The sequence below is a fragment of the Cetorhinus maximus genome, chromosome 18 (genome assembly GCF_964194155.1).
Source record: "Cetorhinus maximus chromosome 18, sCetMax3.hap1.1, whole genome shotgun sequence".
Classification (NCBI taxonomy): Eukaryota; Metazoa; Chordata; class Chondrichthyes; order Lamniformes; family Cetorhinidae; genus Cetorhinus; species Cetorhinus maximus.
Genome location: NC_135896.1, coordinates 45,904,006 through 45,930,523, shown reverse-complemented (window position 1 = coordinate 45,930,523; position 26,518 = coordinate 45,904,006). Strand labels below are relative to the sequence as shown.

Below are 26,518 nucleotides of genomic sequence, written 5' to 3'. Positions count from 1 at the left end.
AAAGATACAGAAAGTATATTTTAGGTCTCAATGAGCACGTGGTGAGAGAACCAACATGAGGGAAAAACCTACTTGACCTCATTTTCACCATCTACCTTTCTGGATGCATTTGTCCTTGATAGCATTAGTAGGAATGACCACTGCACAGCCCTTATGAACACTAAGCCCCATCTTCACACTGAGGACACCCTCTGTTGTGTTGAGTGGCACTACCACTTTGCTAAATGGGACATATTCAGAACAGATCTAGCTAGAGTTAAGCATCACACAGCCAATGGATCAGCTCAAAACTCTGCAGTCTTGCAACATTCAGTCATGAATGGTGTGGACAAACAGCTAACAGCAGCAGGCTCCATGAATATCCCTATTCTCAATGATGGGGGAGTCCAACACTTAAGTGTAAAAGACAAGGCTGAAAGATTTGCAACCATCTTTAGCCAGAAGTGCTGACTGGTTGGCCCAACTTGGCCTCCTGTTGAGGCCCCCACCATCACAGAAACCAGTTATCAGACAATTCGATTGACTCCATGTGATATCAAGAAACAGCCTAGCACACTGGATATGGCAAAGGCTATGAGCCTCTTCAACATCCTGACTATAGTGCAGAAGACTTGTGCTCTATAACTAGGTGGGCATCTAGCCAAATAGTTCCTGTAAAAAGCTACAACATTGGCATCTACCCAACCAAGTAGAAAATTGCCCAGGCATTTCCAGTCCGAAAAAAAAGATAAATTTGATCTGGCCAGCTACTGTCCCATCAGTCTGCTTTCAATCATCAGCAAAGTGATGGAAGGTGTCGTTGACAGTGCTATCAAATGGAATGGCACATATTCATCAATAACCGCTCACTTATGCTCAGTTTGTTTCCACCTGGACCACTTGGCTCCAGATTTTACTATAGCCTTTGTCCAAACATGAACAAAGGAGCTGAATTCCAACGGCGAATGATTGCCTTTGACAGCAGGGCAGCATTTTGACTGACTCAAAGTCAGTGGGAAGCAGGAGGAAAACTCTACACTGGCTGGAGCTGTGCCTAGCACAGAGGAATATGGTTGTGGCTATTGGAGGCCAATCATCCCAGATCATTGCTACAGGAGTTCCTCAGGATAGTGTCCCATGTCCAACTATCTTCAGCTGCTTCATCAATGACCTTCCCTCCAGAAATGGCCATGTTCACTGATGATTGCACAGTGTTCAATTCCATTCACAACTGCTCAGATACTGAAGCCATTTGCGCTCACATGCAGCAAGATCTGAACAATTTTCAGGCTTGAGCTGATAAGTGACAAGTAACATTAGTGTGACAAAAATGCCATACAATGACTATCTCCAACAAGAGAGAGTCCAACTACTTTGCCTTGATGTTCAATGGCATTGCCATCATCGAATTACCTACCATCAATTTCCTGGGGGCTGCCATTAACCATAAACTTAACTGGATCAACCACATAAATAATATGGCTATAAGAACAGGTGAGAGGTTGGCACTCTGTGGTAGTGGCTTACCTCCTGACTCCCAAAAGCCTTCCCATCATCCACAAAGGACAAGTCAAGAGTCTGATGGAATACTCTTCATTTGCCTGTGTGAATGCAATTCTAACAAGAAGCTCGAAGCTCGACAAAATCCAGGAGAAAGCAACCAGCGTGATTAGCACCTCAGCCATCGTCTTAAACCTTTGCTTCCTCCACCACTGGAGCACCGTGGCTGCACTGTGTACCATCCACATGATGCACTGCGGCAACTTACCAAGACTTCTTCAGCAGCACATTTACCACCTAGTAAAACAAGAGTAGCAGGTGCATGGGAATGCCACCACCTGCAAGTTCCCCTCCAATTTGCACACTGTCCTGACTCCGAAATAAACTACCATTCCTTCATCATTGCTGGGGCAAAACCTTGCCTCTCCTTACCTTACAGCACCGTATGAGTACCTTCACCACAAGGACTGCAGCAGTTTAAGAAGGTAGTTCACCAACACCTTCTTAAGGGCAATTAGGGATGGGCAATAAATGTTGGCCTTGTAAGTGATGCTTAAATCCTGTGAATGATTTATTAAAAATGCCACAAAACACATAAATATGACAAAAATAAAAATACCTGGAATAACTCAGCAGGTCTGGCAGCATCTGCGGAGGCGAACACAGTTAACGTTTCGAGTCCGTATGACTCTTCAACAGAACTAAATATGACCTTTGATCCTGTTATGCTAAAAGTTGTGGGAATAAAGCTACAGCCATTGGAAAACTGGTGTAAACTTAGGAAATTTTTGTGAACTACACCCTTGCTTGGGGAATAGATGTAGGTTAATGAGTATCAGAGTTTCAACCGAGGTTTAGCTGAATCTGAGAGAATTTCTCCCGTGAGAGAGCGGATCATGCTCGTGGACCTTTTTGAAGCTGCCAAGATGTTTCATAAAGAAGGGCACAGCTGTAGATCCCTGAACTCTTTTAAAATCTGATTTAACCATTTACTCTTTCATGATGATAAGTTGTCTTTCTGGATCTGCTGAAAATAAAACTTGTGGAAAAAGGCAACATAATATCCACAAACAAAGATTGGTGAAAGATCCCGAATTAAAACGTTATTTTGTAAATAACAAGTTCTATTTAGATTCATAAATTTGCCATATATTAATGCAAGCTTGTCTAAAATGTTACTTCCTGTTCTCATATTTATGTTTTACTTTTGTGGCATCTGCTTTCTAACATTTAGAACAGAAACTAGCTATCAAAATTTGCCATACAGTAATTACACCCTCTCACCAGTGATGATGCAGCAGTACCTCAGTTTTTCCTTTCCCAGCTCTTCAGCCTTTACTGCAGAAACATTCCTATCGCTGAAAAAAGAGACATGTCAAAGCTTTTCATCTTGCACTCATCAGGACACTTGGCAAGAATATAAGGGGAAAACAACAATTTATACTGTATGAGAAGAGAGTGCTGTCAGCACTTTTTGTTAGCAATACTCAAGTTCTGTACTACCAAATGAAAATTCCTACCCTTCAACCAACTCTATTTCTTTGCCAACCATTTTGGTATTTCACTGTCAACCTACAATATAATTTTTCTAAAAATATTATGTCTGTGTGCACTCCATGCCCAAAAAACCTTGCTTCCCATTGTTAACTTTTACCAGTATAAAACCATAAATAAGTTACAGCACAAAGAGGCTATTCAGCCCATTGTGTCTGCACCAGCTGAAAAAGAAAAAGAAAAAAAAACTAGCTGCCTATTTTACAGAACCTGGTCTGTAGCCTTGTAGCTTGCAGCACTTTAGGTGCACGTCCAGGTGCCTTTTCAATTGGGTTGAGGGTTTCTGCCTCCACCACAAAACCAGGCAGCGAATTCTAAACGCCCATCATCCTCTGGGGGAAGAAGTTTTTCCTCATGTCCCCTTTAATCCTTATACCAATCAACTTAAACCTGTGCCCCCTGGTAATTGACCTCTCCAATAGGGGAAACAGGGCATCCCTGTCTACTCTATCTCGGCCCCTCATAATCTTGTATACCTCAATCAGGTCACCCTTCAGCCTCCTCAGTTCCAAGGCAAACAACCCCAGCCTATCCAGTCTGTCCTCATAGCTGCCATTTTCAAACCCTGGCAACATACTTCTAAATCCCCTCTGCACTCTCTGCAGGGCAATTATGTCCTTCCTGTGATGTGGCGACCAGAACTGTACACAAACTTCCAGCTGTGGCCTAACCAGCACTTTATACAGTTCCATCATTACACCCCTGATTTTGTATTCTATACCTCGCCCAGTAAAGGAAAGCATTCCATATGCTTTCTTTACCGCCTTATCCACCTATCCTGCCACCTTCAGGGACCTGTGGACTTGCACACCAAGATCTCGTACTTCCTCTTCCCCTCCCAATATCCTCCCTTTATTGAGTATTCCCTAGCTTTGTTTGCTCTCCCCAAATGCATTGCCTCACACTTCTCTGGATTGAATTCCATCTGCCACTTTTCTGCCCACTCAACCAAACTATTGATAACTTCCTGGAGCCAATAGCTATCCTTCTCCGCAGCCAATTTTTGTGTCTTCTGCAAATTTCCTAATCATGCCACCCACATTTAAGTCCAAATCATTAATATATGTAACAAAGAGCAAGGGCCCCAACACTGAACACCACTGGAAACCGTTTTCCATTTGCACATACATCCATCAGCCATTACCCTTTTTTTTCCTGTCACTGAGTTAGTTTTAGATCCAATATGCCACCTTCCCCTGTATCCCATGCGCTTTTACTTTTCTGACCAGTCTGCCATGTGGGACCTTGTCAGATGCCTTACTAAAATCCATGTAGACAACATCCACTGCACTAACCTCATCAATCCTCCTTGTTACTTCCTCAAAACATTTGATTAAATTAGTAAGATACGACTATCCCTGATTAATCTGTTCCTTTCTAAGTGACAGTTTGTCCTGTCTCTCAGAATTGATTCTAATAATTTGCCCACCACAGAAGTCGGACTGACCGGCTGATAATTATTTATTTGGTTTATTCCTCGCACTCTTTTAAAATAATGGTACAACGTTTGCAGACTTCCAATCCTCTGCTACATCCCCTTATCTAGTGAGGATTGGAAATGACCCTCAGAGCATCTGCTGTTTCCTCCCTACCTTCCTTCAACAGCCTGGGATACCATACATCTGGCCCTGGTGATTTATCCACTTTCAAGGATGTCAGTCCCTCCAGTACGTCCTGTACCACTATGCTTATTGTGTCTAATATTTCCTCCTACTCTTTAACTAGAATATCTGCATCATCCCTCTTCTTAGTGAAGCCAGAGATGAAGTACTCATTGAGAACACTACCCATATCTTCTGCATCAACCCAAAAGTTACCATGTACATGTCTGATAGGCTCTACACTTTCCTTAGTTATTCTCTTGCCTTTAATGTACTAGTAAAACATCTTTGGGTTTTCTTTGATGTTACCAATATTTTTCATATCCTCTCTTTGCTTTCCTAATTTCCTTCTTTTTGCATCACTCCTGTACTTTCTACAGTCCTAGGCTTTCTACAATATTAAGTTTTTTTGACTGTCTTCAAGTAGCTGTAACCAGTCCACTTTCGCCAGATCACCTCTCAGCTTCTTAAAATTTGTCTTTCCCCAATTTAGAACTTTTACTCCTGTTCTATTTTTAACCTTTTCCTTAATTATATTAAATCTAACTGTATTATGGTCCATCTCCAAAATGGTCACTCACTGCTACTTCATCCGCTTGCCCAGCTTCATTTCTTAAGACTAAATCTAGAATTGCACTCCATCTCATTGGGCTTCTTACGTATTTATAAACTGATATGGCAGCATTTATCACATTGATAGTACATTAACTGTATTGATGCTTATGTATGCACATTATTAGCAGATATTAGATGTAGTGATAATGCAGTATTGATAATACATTAACTGTGTTGACATTACACAAGTTTTATGAACGTTGTATACAACTCAAAATGGCAATTATGGAAATCTCTCTTTTTTGGTAAATGTTATAAATTTAAGATTTACCACAATATATGTAATGCTGCTGAGTTCCTAACCTACATTTGCTTTCAGGGCAGAAACTTTAACAGTTTATTTATGTTGGGATATCCTATTAAATTCTATCTTACTCAAATTTTTTATTTTAAATTAAATGCAATAAAATGTTTCTAATAATTTTGCTACATAGATTTGAAGGACCTTGTATTGACTCGGGTAAACTGTGGAGACTGGCCAGATGTTTGTTTGAAAGAAAACGTTACTTGTTTTCCTGCTGTCAAGATTTATATTCAAGGAGAGAACCCTTTACTCTACACTGGGATGCTAGGAACACAAAGTCTATTGAAGTTCATTATGCTGTAAGTAAACTACACAAACCTTTTTGTCATACTGTCTTTTACTTGCACTTGGTTGGTGGGTGGCTCTAATAAGGCATTATTTATTGTCCTGTTGTTACGAAAAGTCAACTACGTTGTGTCTGACTAGAGATACATGTAAGCCAGATCCCATCCTGATGAGCATTAGTGAAACAGTTGAGGTTTCTATTTTTTAACAAACTAGCAGTTTTTATCATTTTTCAGGCACAAGCCTGAAAATTATCAGAACTTTAAACTCATTATTCAATTTGTCATGATGAGATTTGCACCTTCAACCTCTGGTTTACTAGTCTAGTGCCGTTACCACTAGACCACTTACACTAAAATACTTATGCAGTGTTAAAGAACTAACAGTTTGCTGTTAATTTTGATTAAATCCACTCTGTGCTTTGCATCCTAGCCTTTACATAATATTGAGCATAAGCATGGAAAGCCAATAGGGAAGTGAACTACATGGTATTTTTATCCTTGATTGTTGGGCATACTGTTGCAATCTGCTTAGGGACCATTAACATTTAAAGAGAAATCCAAATACCTCATTTTGCCCAACAGAACTATGTCACAAGATTTCACTTTTTAACAAAATACAAAGTTTATTGTAAATAGAACAAATTAAACAAAGCAAATACGTGCAAGTTAACACTATATCTTATAACTACATATGCTGTGTACCTGGGTTTACTTCTTTCTTCCCCCAATAATTCTCTGATAAGACACATCAATCTTAAAGTTATTTACTTCTATAGGAACCAACCATGAGTATGCCACAGTCCTCAGGAGGTTTCTCCTCAGCTCCAGATATTCTCAGACGTAAAACTGCATTTACCCCTCTTGACTGTAGATGTCTCAAGTCCTTTGTTCTGGTTACTTTTCCAGCTAATTTGGCTGATTGCTTTCTTTTTCACAAGACCTGTGGGGACCACTGTAGATTCTTCCACTAGTTTCAAACTAGACAATCTTCCAGCTTCTGTTCCCTCATAAAATTCAAACTGAGATTAAGCCCCACTCTCATTGAATGGTGAAGTTAGTATTTTGTTCTGCTTATAGCACCAACTAATTGTCATTTACTTTGGCTATCTTCCCTCAGTGAGCTGTAAACCACATGAGGTCCAAACTGCAACATTTTCCCCCTCTGTTGGTGGGGGAAGTGCGAGAGTGGGTGCCAGTGGACGGCCTTCCGATCGGCACCTCTGGTCGGGGGAGTGCTGCCATTTTACGTGGGCAGGGCAATTAAGTCCTGCCCAGCATGACGATTCGGATGCGTGCCCGCAGAACTGAAAATCTAAATGACGCAGGGTGACATCGGGACGCACGCCCGATGTATCCCCGTGTCATTTGACACGTCGGCAAGTGGGCCTCAGCCCTGCTCGCCGACCGGGAAAACCTGCCCTAACACTCTCAGCAAAAACCTAGATAAATTTAAATCAGAGAACTTCCCTAAACTCTACCCATCTCCATAACAGCATAGCCAGCTCTGGGCTGTCCTCAAACTGACCTTGAAGGTAATTATCCCTCACTTATAATTTCTTCTTTGATCTGATGAAGTAAATGGGTTTTACAACCTTTTAGTGTCCACTAAATAAATTTAACCAATTTAGCTCTAACTCCCAGAATAAAAACATCTCTTTGGACTGCACTTCTTGCAAGCATTGCGGACATCATGCCTCCAGCCCTTTAGCTAAGTAAGCCAACTTGCTATTTTATAGCTCTATCCTTCTAGCTGTTAACCTCTTAAGTCAAAATGGCCCCAACCTTTTAAGTGTAATAGGCTCCAAGCTTGCTTTGATTGCACCCATCTCATTTTCTGCAGTTAAACTTTAATTCCTAAAGTTAAAAACTATACACTAAAACATATTAATTATGAACTAGGTATTTGACAATACATCTCTTTTGCTGTTCTCCTCAGTTGTATTTTTGCTGCTTTACCACAATAAAATCCTACTTTGTGTCTGTAGTTTTGTAGTAAACTTGATTTTCTGTGAGAATTTTGCACAAAATTTGCCATCTGCATCCTAGGTCTGGATCTCCATGAGCTGTAGAACACCTTTTTCTGCAACAATGGCCCAGAAACAACTTGAAAAATATGGTGAAATAGTGAGGCCTGCAAATTAGTTTGCAAAAAGAAAAATCCAGCAATTTATTGTGAAGATGAAAATCATCATGTGTTCCAATTGTCTGCAAATTGCTGGACGATTTGCACTGCTCCACCGTTAGCCTTGACAAAACTGAAAATATTTCTATCACACCATGAACCCCTCTAATGAAGTTATGAAATACCTAGATTACGCTGTAAATGCAAATTAACCTCACTGCTGCCCTTTGTGGCTCATAATTCATGTCGTAAGGACTGCGTTGATGACGTGATTTATAGCTCTTATGTGAAACTTCCCTCTCTGGGCCTCTAATTGAAGCTATGTGGGATCTTATTCCAGCAGATAATGAATTGTTCTCAGAGATTTTTTGAAATGTCTTTTTATTCTGTTTTGGCTTCGTTTTTGTGCCCCTCTTGCTATCCACATTCCTGTAAGGATTGGAAGGCAACAATTTTCAGAGTGTAAAGCTGTTTTAACACTCAGAAATGCAAGCTGGATAGATTTCTTTCAAACACTAATTTTGGGGTTGGAATGTTTATACATTCTACATGCCTGTCCTGCTATTCACTCACTTATGTAATAATTCCCAAACACACTTGGATTAGAATGCCCTCTTCTTCTGCATGTTTTTAAAAAAATTTATTTCTTACTTTTTCTATGTCTTTTTTCTCTCTCACTCTTAATCAACTGTCTTTTTCCCCCTTTCTTTGTTTTTCTTTCTGTGTTTAATTTGATTCTAATTCACTGCATTTAATTTTGCTCTGTTTCTTTCTGTATCCTTTTGTTTCATTCGATAAGGAGATAGACAGTTAGGCATGACATTCATGAGGTCCCAGATGCAACTTTGACATTTATGCACCATTATCAATTGAACTGTTAATCAACTGTTGCCAAATTGCCCTGGCTGCAGCCTGGTGCTGTTCCTCTCCCACTACTTCTCTGTCCCGATAGTTGCAACAACCACAGTTTGGGAGACTGAGTATTGCTGCAGAAAACCCACAGGTCAGCCCAGGCAGCAAACATGATACTTAAGCAGTCCAATGGCATGCTGTACAATGGCTCTAGTAATCCCATGACTCTGGTTATATCTCCATTTAGTGGGTGATAAAATATGAACCAAAAGTAGACATAGCATTTGCTGAAGAGAAGGCTTTGTAAAGGTATGTCGAGTCAGCTGTAATGAGGATTGCTCTTGTCCCCAAGAGGCTACCTTTGATCATCTGAGATGGATCAATAAGTGAGAGGCTTGTGGATTGGCAGAGTACATAGGTGGATAGCAGCTTCCAACAAACTTGGCACATATTTGTCTCATTCACTGGCTGCGATAACAACCTAAACCTGAAAGAAATACATTCTTGCTGACTGTTAGGCATGGTAGAGATATTAGCTTGGAATTGTTATCTCTGTGCCACAAATAAGAGATCAATGTGCAAAGTCTTTTGCTTATAGATTTATTAGAGCAAATAATATTCAACAGGCAACATACACAGTGATGCCTTGGGTTTCTTGAATTTTTAAAAGGAAAAGAAGAATCAGAAAATTATAATTTGATTAAGTTGATAACATTACACCCTGAAGATTTATTCTTTAGCCGCTCCAGCCAAGGCGATATTTAGCAGAAGATAAACATCTCCATAACATTTGTGCTTTTCTCAAAAAAGGCCGGGAATATATGTGCTGCAATGCACCACCAAGTGACCACAAATATATAAACAACATAAATTCAAGTCAACGTAACTTGAATGAGTTTGATAGGACTGGTTTTAATTTTAACTTTACTTGCTTTAGATTAAGAAATGTTTAAGCACCTTAAAATGAAGGAAGCTGCACTGTGTTGGAGCACAAATCCTTGGTTCACGCATGTCAGGCTTGGAATAAATTACTGAAATGATCTGAGTCTGTACTTCTGTTCTATAAACTAGATTATGTATTTTGTTTTTTGCGCTTTGTGATCAGAAAATGTGTTTTTGATCTAAGTTTTGTTGGAGAGAATTTCTCATTCACATCTGTTTATAAAGTTAATCAGTTGCAATCAGTCTGTCTGCAAACAGTTAGAGAAGAAATGTGCGTAGGAGTGCAAAACTGGAATTGGAGAATGTTCAAATAATGATGCAAAACATAAGAACAATAAGTGGTAACCAAATGCTAAAATTGTCTCCAATCATATACAGATAGCTTACCCATGGTTTCTAATGCTTCTGGGAACCAGCAGGGAACAGATAAAATGAGGTGGGAGTCTAACCCACCCCTTTCCTGCAATGATCTTTCCAAAGCAGTTTTAAATTGCAGGTGGCAAGGACATAAGAACTAGGAATTAGGCAATTCAGCCCCTCAAGCCTGCCCCGCCATTCATTACGATCATGGCTGATCTCATTTTGGCCGCAACCCCAATTTCCCACCCTCCCCCCATAACCTTTCATCCCATTACTAATTAAAAATCTGTCTATCTCCTCCTTAAATTTATTCAGCGTCCTGGCATCCACTGTACTCTGAGGTAGTGAATTCCACAGATTCACGACCCTTTGAGAAAAGTAATTCCTCCTCATCTCTGATTTAAATCTACCACCCCTTAGCCTAAAACTATGGCCTCTCGTTCTAGAATGCCCCACAAGGGGGAACATCCACTCCACGTCTACTTTGTCTATCCCCTTTAGCATCTTATATACCTCAATTAGATCTCCTCTCATCCCTCTAAACTCTAGCGAGTATCGGCATAAACTGCTCAATCTCTCCTCATAAGACAAGCCCCGCATCTCTGGAATCAATCTAGTGAACCTCCTCTGAACTGCCTCCAGTGCAACTACATCCTTCCTCAAGTAAGGGGACCAAAACTGTGCACAGTACTCCAGGTGCGGTCTCAGCAATGCCTTGTACAGTTGCAACACTTCCCTATTTTTATACCCTATTCTTTTAGCAATGAATGCCAAAATCCCACTTGCCTTCCATATTACCTGCTGTATCTGCATACTAGCTTTCAGCGATTCATGCATGAGGACACCCAGATCCCTCTGCACTGAAGCATTCTGAAGTTTCTCTCTATTTAAATAATAAGTCACCTTTTTATTCTTCTGACCAAAATGGAAAACCTCACACTTACCCATGTTAAACTCCATCTGCCAAATTTTGGCCCATTCACCTAACCTGTCCATATCCATTTGTAAATTTCTTATTTCTTCCCTGCAACTTACTTTCCCACCTATTTTGGTGTCATCTGCAAATTTAGCTACAGTACCTTCTACCCCTGAATCCAAGTCATTTATATAGATTGTAAATAGTTGGGGCCCAAGGACCAAACCCTGTGGCACCCCACTAGTTACAGCTTGCTATCCAGAAATAGACCCATTTATCCCAAAGCTCTGCTTTCTGTTGGTTAGCCAATCCTCTATCCAAGCTAATATATTACCCCTACTCTGTGCGATCTTATCTTTTGTGCGGCACCTTATCAAAGGCCTTCTGGAAGTCCAGACATACTACATCTACAGGATCCCCATTATCCACTTTGCTTGTTACATCTTCAAAGAACTCTAACAAATTAGTCAAATACGATTTACTCTTCATAAAACCATGTTGACTCTGATGGATTGCATTTTGACTTTCCAAATGTCCCATTACTACTTCCTTAATAATGGATTCCAACAATTTCCCAATGACAGACGTTAAACTAACTGGCCTATAGTTTCCTATCTTTTGCCTCCCCCCTTTTTGAATAAGGGTGTTATATTAGCATTTTTCCAATCCACTAGAACCTTTCCATAATCCAGGGAATTTTGGAATATTATAGCCAATGCATCCACTATCTCCGCTGCCACTTCCTTTAAGATCCTGGGATGTAGGCCATCAGGTCCTGGGGACTTGTCACCCTTTAATCCCAATAGTTCACTCCGTACTTTTTCTCTAGTGACGGTGATTGTTCAAAGTTCCTCCTTCTTTATATCCTCTGCATTACCTGTTACTATTGGGGTGGTACTAGTGTCCTCCACCATGAAAACTGAGGCAAAATATTGATTAAGCATCTCTGCCATTTCTGCATTCCCCGCTATTAACTCCCCAGTCTCGTCCTCCAAGGGATCAACATTCACTTTAGCTACTCTCTTTCCTTTTATATACTTGTAGAAGTTTTGCTATCAGTTTTTACATTTTGCGCTAATTTTCTTTCATAATTTACCTTTGCTCTTTTTATTATTTTTTTTAGTAACCCTTTGTCGATCTTTAAAAGTTTCCCAATCTTCCAGCCTGCCACTGACCTTTGCAATTTGGTATGCCTTAGATTTTGCCTTTAAGTTACCTTTAACTTCCTTGCTTAGCCATGGATGCTTTTTCCCCCTCTTACCATCTTTCTTCCTCATTGGGATGTAATTTACTTGGGAGGAAATGAATATCTCCTTAAATATCTGCCACTGTTCATCAACTTCCCAAGATGACAGGGCCCTACTTTAAATATGTAGATTAGACTCCAGTGATGTCAACAATCTGCTGTTTTAACCTGAGCTCTGAGTGGCTGAGCTGTAATGATTTCCCTGGCAAACCAAACATGTGGGAAACAGCAGGCAGGGTCAGAAGGTAAGTTTATGAGATGTAGTTTGTTTTCTGTGTCGGGCACAGCAGCTGTGCTCCTCTGATCCCCACAAGGAGGCCTTGGGTCTCCACTGCTCCTGGCTTCCTCTTCCCAGCCCCTCCCTCTTGTACACAATCCCTCCTCTCCTTACCCCGTCCCCCCCCTCTCCCACTCCACCACCTCCCTGGAATTCAATTCTCCTGCTGAAATTCACTAACCTACTTACTTTGGGCTGGCAACGTTCCCTATGGCAGCCTCCTCACCTCTGATTTTAATGGACAGGTAGCTGCTTCCTGCCAACTTCCTGGATGTTTCAGTGGAGAAGTTGACAAGCAGCATGATATTGAGGCCCAGCCATTAAAATCATGCAAGCCTGCCCACCACAGTACAGGCACACCATTATCTTTGCAGCATTCCCAGTCAGGAGTTAAAATCAAACACTGTATGATTTATAAAAACAAAAAACTACTGTGGATGCTGGAAATCCAAAACAAAAACAGTATTACCTGGAAAAACTCAGCAGGTCTGGCAGCATCGGCGGAGAAGAAAAGAGTTGACGTTTCGAGTCCTCATGACCCTTCGGTTGAACCGAAGGGGCATGTCCTAGTCGTCCGCAATTTTTATGGAGTTGGGCCAGGTTTTCAATGAGTCATGGTTCATGGCACCTCAGATGTGTCATGGACCATAGTTTGCATGAGGTATCCTTTTAAAAGATAATTTCAAAAGGTCCTCCTCATGCCTCCCATGCCAAGGTTTGCCCCTTCACCCACCCGCCCCATAGGATGAGAGCGCAGAAATCCATTAGTCTGTTAAAATACCTGAGCCCAAGAGAAAACACTGTTTGATTGACAGCTCTAGCTCTTTTCTCTCTGCTGTCAATTGCAAAAATTTATTTCCACCAAGTTGAGGTTTCAACTGCTTGCAGTTTCAGCTATTGAAACTTTAAAGGGTCTAGATGATTGACACTTATATTGTCCTGTAGTAAAATAATTTTTTTAACATAGTGAAAATTTATGAATGGTTGACTTTTTTAAAGATTATTTTATGCATCCTATTGTCACAATGAGGTTCATTGGTTCTATACAGTGTATAGTGGGTCAGTGGGCATGGAAATGCCACAGCTTGACATAGAGGGTACAAGGGGCCATGGACGTGGTTGGAGGGCTTTGAGAGACGTGAGGGGCCATGGAGTTGTTTGGGGGGCATACCTTGGCATGGGGGACATGAGGCATAGAGCTGGGTGAGGGGCATGAGATGACATGGATAGGGCATGGGGAGTATGTGGGGGGTGAGGGGTGTGAGGGTTGGAGAGCCTTTCTGTTTTTATTTTAGCTGGGACAAAGCCCCATAGCCCCAAGGCGGGCCTTTTAAACAGCCCATCTTGGAGCCCCTGTGGTTACCTCTGACCTTTCTTGTGGATCAGCTGGCCTGACTCCAACACGCACCTACCGCCCCACAATGAAAATCCCGCCCTTGCGACCATTTTCTCCCAAGGCAGGCTGGCTGAGCTGGGAATTTTCCTGACCCCTGCTAGCCATCTCAAGGATGAAAATGTTACTGAGACAAATCCTTTAAGGACATTAGTAGAATTGCTTGATTTGCTGTGAATTGTAACCATCATTCCAGGCATGTCAATTAACAATTTTCCAAGGGAGAATTTCAGTGTGTTAACTGTGACATTACTGGAAATTAAAAACTTAAACTGTTTTACTGGCATGGTCCTCACTCTGTATAAAAGGATAGCTGAAACATTATCTAACACATCTGGAAATTGCATTCTTCAGTTGATGGCGGGGTAGTTAGTTCAGATTCTCCAAGCTGTTTACATTATAAAGTCTCATGTATGGTTAACTTCAGCCTATCATGGAAAGAGTGGGGCTGTATGTATATAATACCTATTCTGTCAACAAAGTTGTACACTAAAAACCTGAATTAATATCAACTAAGGGTGTTAATTTAATGAAAGCTTTATTCATGCTTTTGTTAGCTCTGAGCTTGATTACTCTAATGCAATCCTGGACGGCCTCCCATTTTTTTATCCTCAGTAAACTTGAGCTCATCAAAAACACTGGTGTGTGTGTCCTAACTTGAACCAAGTGTTGCTCACCCATCAGCTATGTACACCCAGACCTACATTACCTCCTAGGTTTTGTCATCTGTCCTAATATTCCCTTATGTAGCTCAGTGTCAATATTTCTTTGATAACGGTCCTATGAAACACCCTCTATTAAATGTGCTAAGTACAAGCTGTTGTTGCTGTTGAATGGATGGTAAAAACTGCATGCTGCTGAATGTCTGACATATCCCTTGCATCCACTAGAGGGCGACTGTGCACTACATGCTTAGAAGGCAGCATTTTGTATGCTGCTGAATTAAATAAAATGACCGTTGAGTTTAGATTTGTAATGAAGAGCTATTTGAAATCTAAATACGATAGAAAAATCACTAACTTCCTTGAATCAGGTATGCAAATAAAAAATGGTTAATTGCAGTTGCTAAATTCGAGCAATATTGGTTGCGTAGTTTGCAATTAAGCTGCACCATGTCCCTTTTATGAGTCAGAAATTTTAAGAGTTCGATCCTTAGTAATTTGTAACTATTTAGTCTGCTCTGGGACTTGTTGATTCTCATTTGTTCTTTATTTTAGGAGCAGAGTACCTAATCCTGTCCTATTAACTTCAGCTGAAGATGTTGAAGCCTATCTAAAAGGAGAGTTACATCGTGATCTCAAACCACATTGGGACATTCCTGTTGTAGGATTATTCAGCCCAGAAATGAAAAAAGGTACAATAAGAACTCCAAACTTAATCAGTCAGGGTTTGTTCTCACTGTCAGATCACCTTTGAACTCTTGATGCATCACTCTTCCCGCATGGTCTCAATCCCTAAAGGTAAATTAATGGATATTAGATTTGACATTTGAAGTACAACATATATTGCACAACCCCATCCCTCTGTAAGCCACAAGTACTGAATTAGCTTTGATATATCTCAATGACACCAGCTTTCTCACTAATCCCTTCAACTGCCTTTGGTTTGTCAACTAACCACCGATTTAGTATTGACCTGAAACTTTGCGTTGCAGATCTCAAATCCAAAACAGAATATTTCTAATGGTTTGGGAGTAGATAATGAGGGAACAGAGATCTAACTGTAAATGGGAGAGATTTAGGATGGATTGGAAAACTGATATCATCCTACATGACACCTGCCAGATCATCTTAAAAACTTCCACATGCTTAATCTCAATTCCACTGTGCCCCCCCGCGCCCCCCCCTTAATTTCTCATTTAGGCCGAATTCAATGATGCACAATTTTTGTGCCTACTTGGTGTCGAACTTTAAACGCTATATTCTATCCGTCACCTGGTTTACTATTTCCATTTCTGCATCGTGTGTCTCCATCTATTCCTCCACAATTGCTAAAACTCTCAATTACATCCTCGACATTTCCATCATTCACCTCCACCCCCCCCGCCCCCCACCCCACCCCCCACCAGGCCTGACTCTCACCCCCACAAGATACACTGCAGGAATTTACCAAGGCTCCTTAGACAGCACCTTCCAAACCCACCGCTACCATATAGAAGGACAAGGGCAGCAGATAAATAGGAACACTACCAATTGGAAGTTCCCCTCCATGTCACTCATCATCCTAACTTGGAATTATATCGCCGTTCCTTCACTATCGCTGGTTCAAAATCCTGGAACTCCCTTCCTAACAGCACTGTGGGTGTACCTACACCTGCATGGACTGCAGTGGTTCATGAAGGCAGCTCACCACCACCTTCTCAAGAGCAATGAGGGATGGGAAATAAACGCGGGCCCAACCTGTGAAGCCCACATCCCATGAATGAATGAGAAAAAATTCATCAACTTCTCCATTATGGTGCTCGCCCCAAACTCCACCCTACATAAACTTCAGCTTGTCCAAAGCTCTGCTGCCTGTATCCTCTCCCATACTGAGTCCCACTCTCATGTTACCCCACCTCCTTGCCAGCCTCTATTTGGCTCATCATTTCCCACTGAGTTTAAAATGCTCATCGCTTGTTTACAAATCCCTTCATAGACTTGCCCCTCCCTAGCTGTATGCTATATGTGCAAGCACTCTGCTCCTCTGATTTAGGATATCCACATACTTCTGTTCTTTGGAAAAACTCAGCAGGTCTGGCAGCATCGGTGGAGAAGAAAAGAGCTGACGTTTCGGGTCCACATGACCCTTCAACAGAACTAAACCTCAGAACCTCAGTTCTGTTGAAGGGTCATGAGGACCCGAAACGTCAGCTCTTTTCTTCTCCACCGATGCTGCCAGACCTGCTGAGTTTTTCCAGGTAATTCTGTTTTTGTTTTGGATTTCCAGCATCCGCAGTAGCTTTTTGTTTTTTACTTCTGCTCTTTTTTTGGTGGCAGGGCCTTCAGGTGCTCCCTCTGTTACTCTCTGATAGCCTCTTCAGATTCTTCCACTTCTTCCAAAGCTACCAATTAGAAACCAGTGCTGAAAAGACCACGCCTTCAGCTACCTCTTCTAAGTTTAATCATCTCTTGTGAAATACCAAGGAATATTTTTTAATGTCAAAGATGCTGTATAAACGAAAGTTGCGCGTGCATTGTATTTAATGTTGATGATAACACCGATCTTACAATTTCCTCCTCGCCATTTTATTTTAAAATTTGTTCCCGAGAAATGGGCAGACTGACATGGCTGCAATAATTGTCTATCCCTAGTTACCTACGGAGCTTCAGAGAACATTGACAGCCGGACTATTGGTTTGGAGTAACGTTACATGTAGACCTGATCAGGTTGGGATGGTAGATTTGCTTCACCTGACAGATTTGCTCGGGTGTGGTTTTGGGGCTAGCCTTCAGAATGCCACAGTTATTGAACTTATACACCGTCACATTTATGAATATGTAATCTGGGACTTTTGGATTGTATGTTGGAATCATCTTATTTCCATTCTTAAATTTCCACTGGAAGAAGTAAATGTCCACTGCTAGGAAACCCCAAGCAGTGTTTTTATTGTTACCAGACAGAGGGCGGAATTTTCCAAGCCCACTGGCAGCGGGCGTGATAGGCGGCATGCCTGGAAAATATGGCGTAACCTGCATCACAACAGCGCGAAGGCAGGTCGCGTTCGTTCGCTCCCGCCATCGGCCAGTGGGGAGCTAATTGTAATATATCAGCATATAATTAAAAGGCCATCTCGCCAGGCTCTTGGAACCCCACCATATCGTCTGCCTGCATCGGCGGGAAAGCACGCCAATGCGTTTCACGACAGCACGCAGGCGATGTGCACTTGGCGGCCTTCACTTTGGGGGATCTGAGGTGAATGAGCAGCAGCGTTCCCCACAGCTCACCTGTGTTTACAGGCCTCAGGACCGCCCGGGGAGGGGGGCGGTAACTGATGCCTGGCTCCAGAGGCGACTGCTGAGGGTGGGGTCAAGGGGGGGGCATCCAGGGGTAAGTGCTGGCCAGCCTCTGAGGCGATCATTGTCGGATGAGGGGTCATGTCAAGTGCTGCCCTGGCGCTGCATCCCGCGCACAGGCATTCGAGGTGGGGGTCAGGGTAAGCGAGGGGAGTGGCCGCGGATTAGGGTCACCTGTATAAACTGACCATCCCTCCGCAACAAACACAGATCAGGCGCAGCCACAGTGATATGATTGGGGTCAGGCTCCTAGCCTGCCCACCCATGCAAGCAACACGGAAGCACCAAAGGACCACCTAGTACTCCACACCTGACACCCACCACCCCACTGGCACAGACTTCGAGTCCACCACCATGTTATTGGACTGCGGAGCAGTTGGGCTGCACACATTGTACAATCTCCTCACCAACATTGACCATGTAGCAGTCACTGCTGGAAGCGCTCACAGCCCCTTGCAATCTCAGCATCCCGGTTTGGACCAGTATCCCCTGTGTCGCAGGTTGACAGGGCAGCCATGCAGCGCACTCATCTCTGGCCACCCGAGGGGTGACCAGCACTCTCCAGGAAGCATTAAAGGGCGGTCACACAGGGCCAGGAAAGGTGTTAAGTACGCCCATGATAACCACGTCCCTCTTTCATGCTGCAGGAGGACCATGTCATAATCATGGATCCTGGTGACCTAGTTGTTTGCCTGATGGCCTACAGAGACTGTGGAAGACCGAAGAGAGCGTGACTCAGTGCAGGAGCAGCAACCTCATGAAGAAGGGGCTCCCACGTGTGCTGCCCAGGAGTGACAGTGAGCTGTGGCTGGTCGACGCCTAGTGACACCCAGGGTCTATAGACACCGCCTGCCATTCCTGCAGATGACTGAAAACCAGTGTTGCTGACAACTGCACACGTCTAGGGACCTGGTGGCTCACATCTGCCACTTACTGCAGGACTTGGCAACAAGGGGACATGGAGGGCATCCACCACCAGTGGCTGTAAAAGTGACCACGGCGCTCAATTTCTATACCAGTGGTTCCTTTCAGGGCTCCACAGGTGACCTGTGCGAGATTTCACAATCCAGCCCCCAAAAATGCATCCACGAGGTCACGGATGCCATCTTCTCCATGGCACACAACTTTGTGCGTTTTGCCCGGGACCGGGACAGCCAGGATGCAAAGGCCATTGGATTCACCCTGATCTCAGGATTCCCACAGGTGCAGGGTGCGATTGACTGCACTCATGTGGCGCTCAGGTCTCCATTGCTACACACGAGTGGACTTCATCAACCGCAAGGGCTTCCACTCACTGAACGTGCAGCTGGTATGCGACCAGCAGAAACACATCCTGCAGGTGTGTGCACAGTTTCCAGGGAGTGTGCACGACGCCTACATCCTGAGTCGCTCACAGATCCCTGGAGTCTTCCAGAGTCCACAGAGGCTGCAGGGTTGGCTCCGTGGGGACAAGGGCTACCCACAGAGGCCGTGGCTGATGACACCCATGCAGCGGCCTCTATAATGAGGCTCATGCTGCAGCTCACAAAATGGTGGAGCAAAACATTGAGATGCTGAAGATGCAGTTCCAGCGCCTGGACTGGTCTGGTGGAGCCCTGCAATACAGTCCGCAGAGGGTGTCACACATCATCATTGTCCGCTGCTCCCTTTGCAGTGCCAGGTTATAATGGGGAGAGGAGCTGGCTGAGGAGGAGATGGGGGAGCTACACCTCTCCTCCGATTAGGAGAACGCCAATGGGCACGGGGATGAGGGATCCATGGTGGTGATGATGACGGGGATGAGGCTCTCACACTGGCTAGACAAGGCAGGTGTGCTCGGTAGGCCCGCATAGTTGCCAGATTTGTGGAGAAATATGACAACATGCAGTGAGGTATCCCCATAGATCCTCGCATCGCAGTTGTGAACGTTTGACTCCAGTCTGGCTTATCGCAGCACAAATACCTTCCATGATAATGCTCCTGTCATGGAGATGCAGTAGAAGCCTTAATAGTTGCTCTATTGCAGGAGGATGATGATAATGCAATGAGGACCCTCCATAGATCTTCATATAGCATCTGAGAATGTCTGACTCCTGTCTGTCCGAGGGCAGCTTGCTTGCATGATCAGGGCCATCTCAGACGCGCAGCCATGAAACTTTAGCCGCATCTGATGCTTTGTCCGCCTTCAGCACCTCAGCCCTTCAGGAGCTGGTGCACAGCATCGCTGGTCACAGATGCTGGTGCGATGGGGGCCAGCCCCACCTTAAAGGTGCTGAGAGCACACAGAGAGTATGAGAGAACTCTGTGGCGCCTGCCCACTACATTCTGGCAGCAATGACCAGCACCGCCGAGGTGCAGGCATCAGTAATGTTTCCAGGGAGTGTGAGGCTGGACTATCACTGTGGTCTGAAGGCTGCACAGAGCAAAAGGGAAGAGGCCATGGACTGAGACACCTGCCTTTTATCTTGTGCAGAAAGGTTTCATATCTGAGTGACAAGAAAACTGCTCATCAGAACAAGAGCCACAGGCAGGGTAACATTCTTAGAGTTTATTGACAAAAGTGAACAGTATGTACAAGTGATCAACACCCATGCCCAGGCTGTGAAACTAATTTTACCTAACTTTCCTAACCCTGTCGCTACGTCTTGGTGCTCCCCGGACATCCACAGCAGAGGTGGAGGCAGCCTGCTGACTGTGACGCCCTGTCTGTGATGACTTTGGTGGGTGCCCTCTGGAGGGCCGAGACTTGGAGGGCCCTGGCCTGCTTTCTGGGCCCAGCTGTGTGGCAGTGGCACCCTCCTCGGCCTGTGAAGCCGGAGCTGCGGAGGTCACAGGAAGAGGGGATTCGGTTGGGCCGGTCACTCCCAGAATCACCTGAGTGGACAGTCCCGGAGTGTGCACCTACTGATCCTCCTCCCTTTGGGTGCCTAAGGGCCCCTGGCTGACTCCGTGAGCAGAATGGGTAGCTAGAGTGAGATCGAGCTGCCCAGCACCCCTGTGTACACACTGTTGGAGGCTAACTATGGCATCAGCGATGGAATTCAGCCCGTGCAGCAGTGCAGGAGTAACGTCCTGGACTAAGGTCTCTATGGTGGCCGCCATCCTACCAGTGTTGACCTCAGTGCGTCGTAATGCTGGGGCTATCACCTTAGCCTGAAGACAAACGGACTCCTCCATGGTTCCTTGCAATCTGAGGACTGCAGCGGCCTTCCTGATGTTCCCGAGCTTGCCTTTGCCGCTCCAGCAACTGAGACATGACCAAGTCCAGAGGTTCGTCATCTGACTCGGAATCAGTAATGTTCTGGCCTCCAGCAGTCCTCTGAGTGCCGGGGATCTGGGAAGTCCCTGCCTTCACCTGCTGTGGATCACAGTGCAATATGCTCACCAGCTTGTGATCCCGAGGCTATACTCTAAAGCTAGGTCCCAACACTCTGCGCTGGTGGAGGGTGAGAGTGAGCGCTGTGACAGGTCTTTAGGGAGGGTGCCTTCAGATTCCTCTTCAGAGGTTTCTTTGGGGCTTGATTGGAGGCCCTGGGTCATGGACTCTGTCGGCTGTTTGGCAGATGTGCCTGCAAAAGCAAGGAGAGATAATTAGTGCATGGCAGTGGCTTGTGAAATAGGACACACCACTCACGGCATGGTTGTCTGATGGATGTTGCACTGCTGGATCCTCAGTTGGTAGAGCAGCGCCGACCTCACTGTCAGCACAGGACCGGCCGCGGTCATCGCCAGCCAGCTGGATGGCTCTGTTTTCGAATTCTGTCAGGAGTTAGATCTCCAGCATCCCTCCACCTGTCTGCAACCTTTCCCTCCTGTTGTGAGCCAATTTGTCCTGCATGAATAGAGATGGGGAGAGTGTATTAGGACTCCTGCCGGGCAAGATGATAAGTATGCCTGGCCTGTGTGGGTGGTGAGTGGTAACATGGATGGGATGAGGACAATGACGGGGTGTGTGAGAGAGAGTGAATGGTGATGTCCTTTGAACTGGCAGTGAGTGAGAGCCCTGTGGATGTGTGATGGGTTTGTGAGTGTGTGAGTTGGGAGTGATGAAAAGAATGACTTACCCTGGCAGAATGGAAGAGATCATTCACCCTTTTGTGGCACTGGGTCGCTTTCCTGCGCTGCCCACCGCCGCCACTGTCTCCCAAGCTGAGTTGGTGACTTTGCTGCTCATCCTGCGGCCAGATCTGGGTAGAGCCCATCCCACCGGGCTTCCACAGCATCCAGCAGTCGCTCGAGGGACCCATCATTGAAGCGGGGGGGCTGCAATCCTTTTTTCCTTGCTGGCCATGTCTCCTGGGCAGCGATGGTGAGCTGGTGGCGATGAGCGCTTTGATGGTTGCTGCCTTTTAAAGATGGCGGCCAATGTGATGCAACAATGGGGTGTTGGCGAGCAGGCGAATGAGCCCACCCGCCATGAAAACTGCGTGTTTCCCGGGAATGAATAAATAATGAGGCGGGCTCAGGAAGATACGGTGTGAAAACCCGCCATTTTCGTCAGCGGGCGGGACTCTATTTTACCCGCCCGCTACTGCACTTAGTGCAATTCTGGGAAAATTCCACCCAGAGCCTTGTGTGGACTATAACACATAGTAATCTCTGAAGATCAAGTTGCTTAGTCAATACATGATTTTTAGTGAAATTTTCGCCTTTTTTGTCCTCACTTTTGAAATCAGCTTTTGCTTATGTCATTGTTAAGAGATCCAGTGCCATAAATGCCTTTCTTGTGTTTCAGTGAAGGATGCTTTTATTGAAGCTGCTTATTCCCTGAGGGGCACAGTAGTTTTGGGACTGTATACCCAGAGAGATGTTTCCTATCTGTAAGTGATTACATTTCCCTTCTTTTCCAAGAATATTGTGTATATGTTTTGTGGTTATATTGAAAATATGCTGAAGTTCCTCGGCGTGACAATCAGAGTCTGATTGCCACTCCACTCCTGGTTTTTTACCTTAAGTGTTTTTCAATCCTATCTCGCCTGACCTTCTGACTCGGGCTGGGAGACATCTGGGCAGTGCAGCGTGTCCCCAGGGCCTAGTGTCAAGTGCAGCTCTGTCGGATGCAAGGAGACCATGCCCCTTATTTCTTACAGCACTAGCTGTTGTAAAATAGGTAAGTCGAAGGTCCAGCCAAGGCTTGACAGGCCAGGGAGAAGATAAGTGCATGAGGTGTGTAGGATTTGCTCTCGGGCGGGGGAGCAGTCGGGTCAGGTTGGGCTGGGGGTGGAGTGGAGTGGGGCCTGGGAGTGGGGTCAGGCTGGGCCGGTGGAAGGGGGGGGGGGTTTCAGGTCAGGCTGGGCCTGGGCGGAGATTGGATTGGGCCTTGGGGTTGAGTTCGGGGGAGGGTCAAGTTGGGCAATGGCAGTGGTGGGTATGAGAGTCAGGTCTGCTGGGGGCAGGGGTGGTGGGAGGATTCACATAGGTTGAGGAGGTTCTGTTGGAGGGGGGGTGGTGTAGCCTCTTGGGGTGGTGCCCCATTGGGGGATAGTCGGTGGTGGGGGGGGCGCTGGTGGCGGTGGCGGGTCGTGGAGGGGTGGGGGAGTCCCCTTGGTGGGAAATCCCATGCCTGGGGGTGTCCCCTGGGGAATTGGTAGTGTGGGGGGGGATCCGTGGTGGGTAGGTGTGGGCATGTGCAATAGTTACCCAGAAGTTCGAAGTGGTTTTAATTCTTCTAACTTTTCCTGGATGACTATTGAGGTAACCCAGTCGGAACCATCCGAAGTTTGCAATTTAGATCGCATTTTCGGATGGTTTCCAGTGCAGGGCGATTGCCCGGGGAAAGTTTGCACTTCTGGACAATTGCCGTGCAAACCTTACCTGTGAACCTCTGGGACTGGGGGTTCCAAGCGGGTTTTTGGGATACCTCCCCCCCCACCCTCAACCCAATGCGATGCCTTGGAGGTCGGAAGTTACAGTATTTCTTAAAATGGGAATTTTCAGTCGCATGTAACTTCAGAATTTGTTTTTGCGTCATCAATTTCTGTAACCAAATTATGTTTCCAAAAGGGTCACGACCCATTGAGATTTATGGACCCATTGAGATTTATGGACCCATTGAGATTTATGGACCCATTGAGATTGATGGACCCATTGAGATTTATGGACCCATTGAGATTTATGTGCCCATTTTAAATTTCCATTTTTGTGTTGGCGCAAGTATTGACCAGTAGAGTCTGCATAATTGTGCAACATTTTTTTTGTGTGACAGCAGCTTGCCTTTCTATAATCTCTTACTGTAATAAAGTCTTAAGTAGCTACAGAAATAGAAGCAAGTACAGGAAATTGATGACTTTTGTTTATTAGTGTAGAACATGTTGAATCCTAGAGTGCTAGGTTCAGACTCCAAAACTACCAACTAGAGAGCAGTACCTGATAAGCAAGGCTGCATACCTTCGAAATTTGTACTGCTAGTTTGTCAATGGCCAGTCCAGCTCACTGCTCTATCAAGTCAACTCTTTTCATTGCTTGGCGTAGGTCAGGATTTGCCATGAAACTGACTTAGCATACTCTGAAATTAATAGACAAGTGGACGTTTAACTGACCAGTGATCAGACTAAATTGGGAAAGAGATTGACTGACTGTAGAATGATATTGTACACGTAGACTCAAGCCCTCCTATTTACCTTTTTAACTTTGGTACACTGCCATTTTTAAACTTTTTTTCTCAAGCACTATGCTGATTTTAATCTAACAAAGACTTTCAACAGGTAGTGAATATGATTTTTTTTTCAATATTTCGCCCCTTCCATCTTCCTTTACTAAAAGTTTTGGCACCTTGCTAACATATGGGCTGTGGGTACAATTACTCGTCTTGAATTTTGACGAATTGACAAGAAGGCTCGCGTGGGTTGGAGGGGCTGCACCAGTGAGCCTGATTCTCTCCTCATGTGATGTGCACGTGCATTTCCAACTGGGTTTGCTGATCAGGGCAAACAGGAACTCGCGATGAATTTTCTCTCCCTTACTCATGATGGTGGTCAACTTTAGCATCTGTACCATTTACACAGCCTAAAGTAGCTAATTCAGCACAGACTGGAATTGAAGTGAAACTTTCTGTTCTACTTTTCAAATGTTTCACAAGGCTAGTCTGATATGCTTTTACAAAGGATTGTTAAAGTTTTTTTAGTTTATACTTAATTAACTGCTGTAATGTGACCAAATTGAAATGTCAGCATAATTTGCATGTTACTGAAAGTAAATTATGATTGGTGAATGGTTCCACTTTTATGGTTGCTTATTAGATTCGAACATTCAACTAACCTTGACAATTATTAATTAAACAAGTCAACTTCCTATGACATGATATATGGGCAATCACCTTCACTTTAGGTGAAGCAGGCATTAGTGCCTGATGGATATTTCCGTCCCTTTTTTAAATGTTCTACACTTATCTTTACATTTTAATAATCCTTAAAAGTATTCTGATACTTGAATTTTACCATTTCTCACATTTGCTTTTTATGGGATTGGAGTAAGCCATTTAGCTCCTCAAACCTAACTCCATATAACAGCCTGCCTTTTCAACACCAACACCTTTTTATATGTGCCTTTAATGTAATGAAACATCCCAAGGAGTTTCATAGGAACATTATAAAACAAAGTATGACATGAAGCCACATCAGGAAATATTAAAATAAGAGCAAAATACCATGGAATGCTGGAAATCTGAAATAAAAACAGAAAATGCTGGATAAAACTCAGCAGGTCTGGCAGCATCTGTGGAGAGAGAAACAGAGTTAATGTTTGAAGATACTGCCAGACCTGCTGAGTTTTTCCAGCGTTTTCTGTTCTTATTTCAGGAAATATTGGGTCAGATGACCAAAAGCTTGGTCAAAGAGGTAGGTTTTAAGGAGTGCCTTTAAAGGAGAAAAGCAAGATATTCCACATCCCTCAAAACTTTTCATTAATAAAAATCTATTAATCTCAGATTTATAGTCAAGAGTTGATCCAGCACCAACTGCCATTTGTGGAAGAGGATTCCAAACTTCTACCACCCTGGCAGAACCCAAACTGGGTGTCAGTAAGCAGGTTATTGCTAAGCAAGTGCCGCTTGATAGCACTGTTGATGACTCCTTCCATTACTTTACTGATGATGGACAGTAGACTGATGGGGTTGTAATTGGCTGGGTTGGATTTGTCCTGCTTTTTGTGTACAGGACACACCTGGGCAATTTTCCACATAGCTGGGTAGATTGCCAGTATTGTAGCTGTACTGGAACAGCTTGGCCAGGGGCACAGCAAGTTCTGAAGCACAAGTCTTCAATACTATTGCTGGAATATTGTCAGGGCCCATAGCCTTTGCAGTATCTAGTGCCTTCAGCCATTTCTTAATATCACGTGGAGTGAATCGAATTGGCTGAAGGCTGGCATCTGTGATGCTGGGGACCTCCGGAGGTGACCGAGATGGACCAGCCACTGGGCACTTCTGTCTGAAGATTGTTGCGAATGCTTCAGCCTTATCTTTTGGACTGCTGTGCTGGGTCCCTCCATCATTGAGGATGGGAATATTTGTGGACCCTCCTCCTCCAGTGAGTTGATAATTGTCCACCACCATTCACGAATGGATGTGGCAGGACTGCAGAACTTAGATCTGATCCAG

The 26,518-nt window shown here is 44.2% G+C and overlaps 1 protein-coding gene across 3 annotated transcripts in view; it reads left to right on the top strand.

Annotated features, from left to right (window-relative positions):
• txndc16 (thioredoxin domain containing 16) overlaps window positions 1-26,518 on the top strand; it is a 269,009-nt gene that overhangs the window by 76,226 nt on the left and 166,265 nt on the right. For all 3 annotated transcript variants that reach the window (XR_013579478.1, XM_078562615.1, XM_078562617.1), the window contains 3 exons: window positions 5,684-5,852; window positions 15,166-15,302; window positions 22,658-22,742. Coding sequence is in view for 2 of the 3 variants with exons in the window: in XM_078562615.1 (XP_078418741.1) it covers window positions 5,684-5,852; window positions 15,166-15,302; window positions 22,658-22,742 (391 nt within the window). In the remaining variant the exon portion in view is untranslated. The remainder of the gene's footprint in view (window positions 1-5,683; window positions 5,853-15,165; window positions 15,303-22,657; window positions 22,743-26,518) is intronic.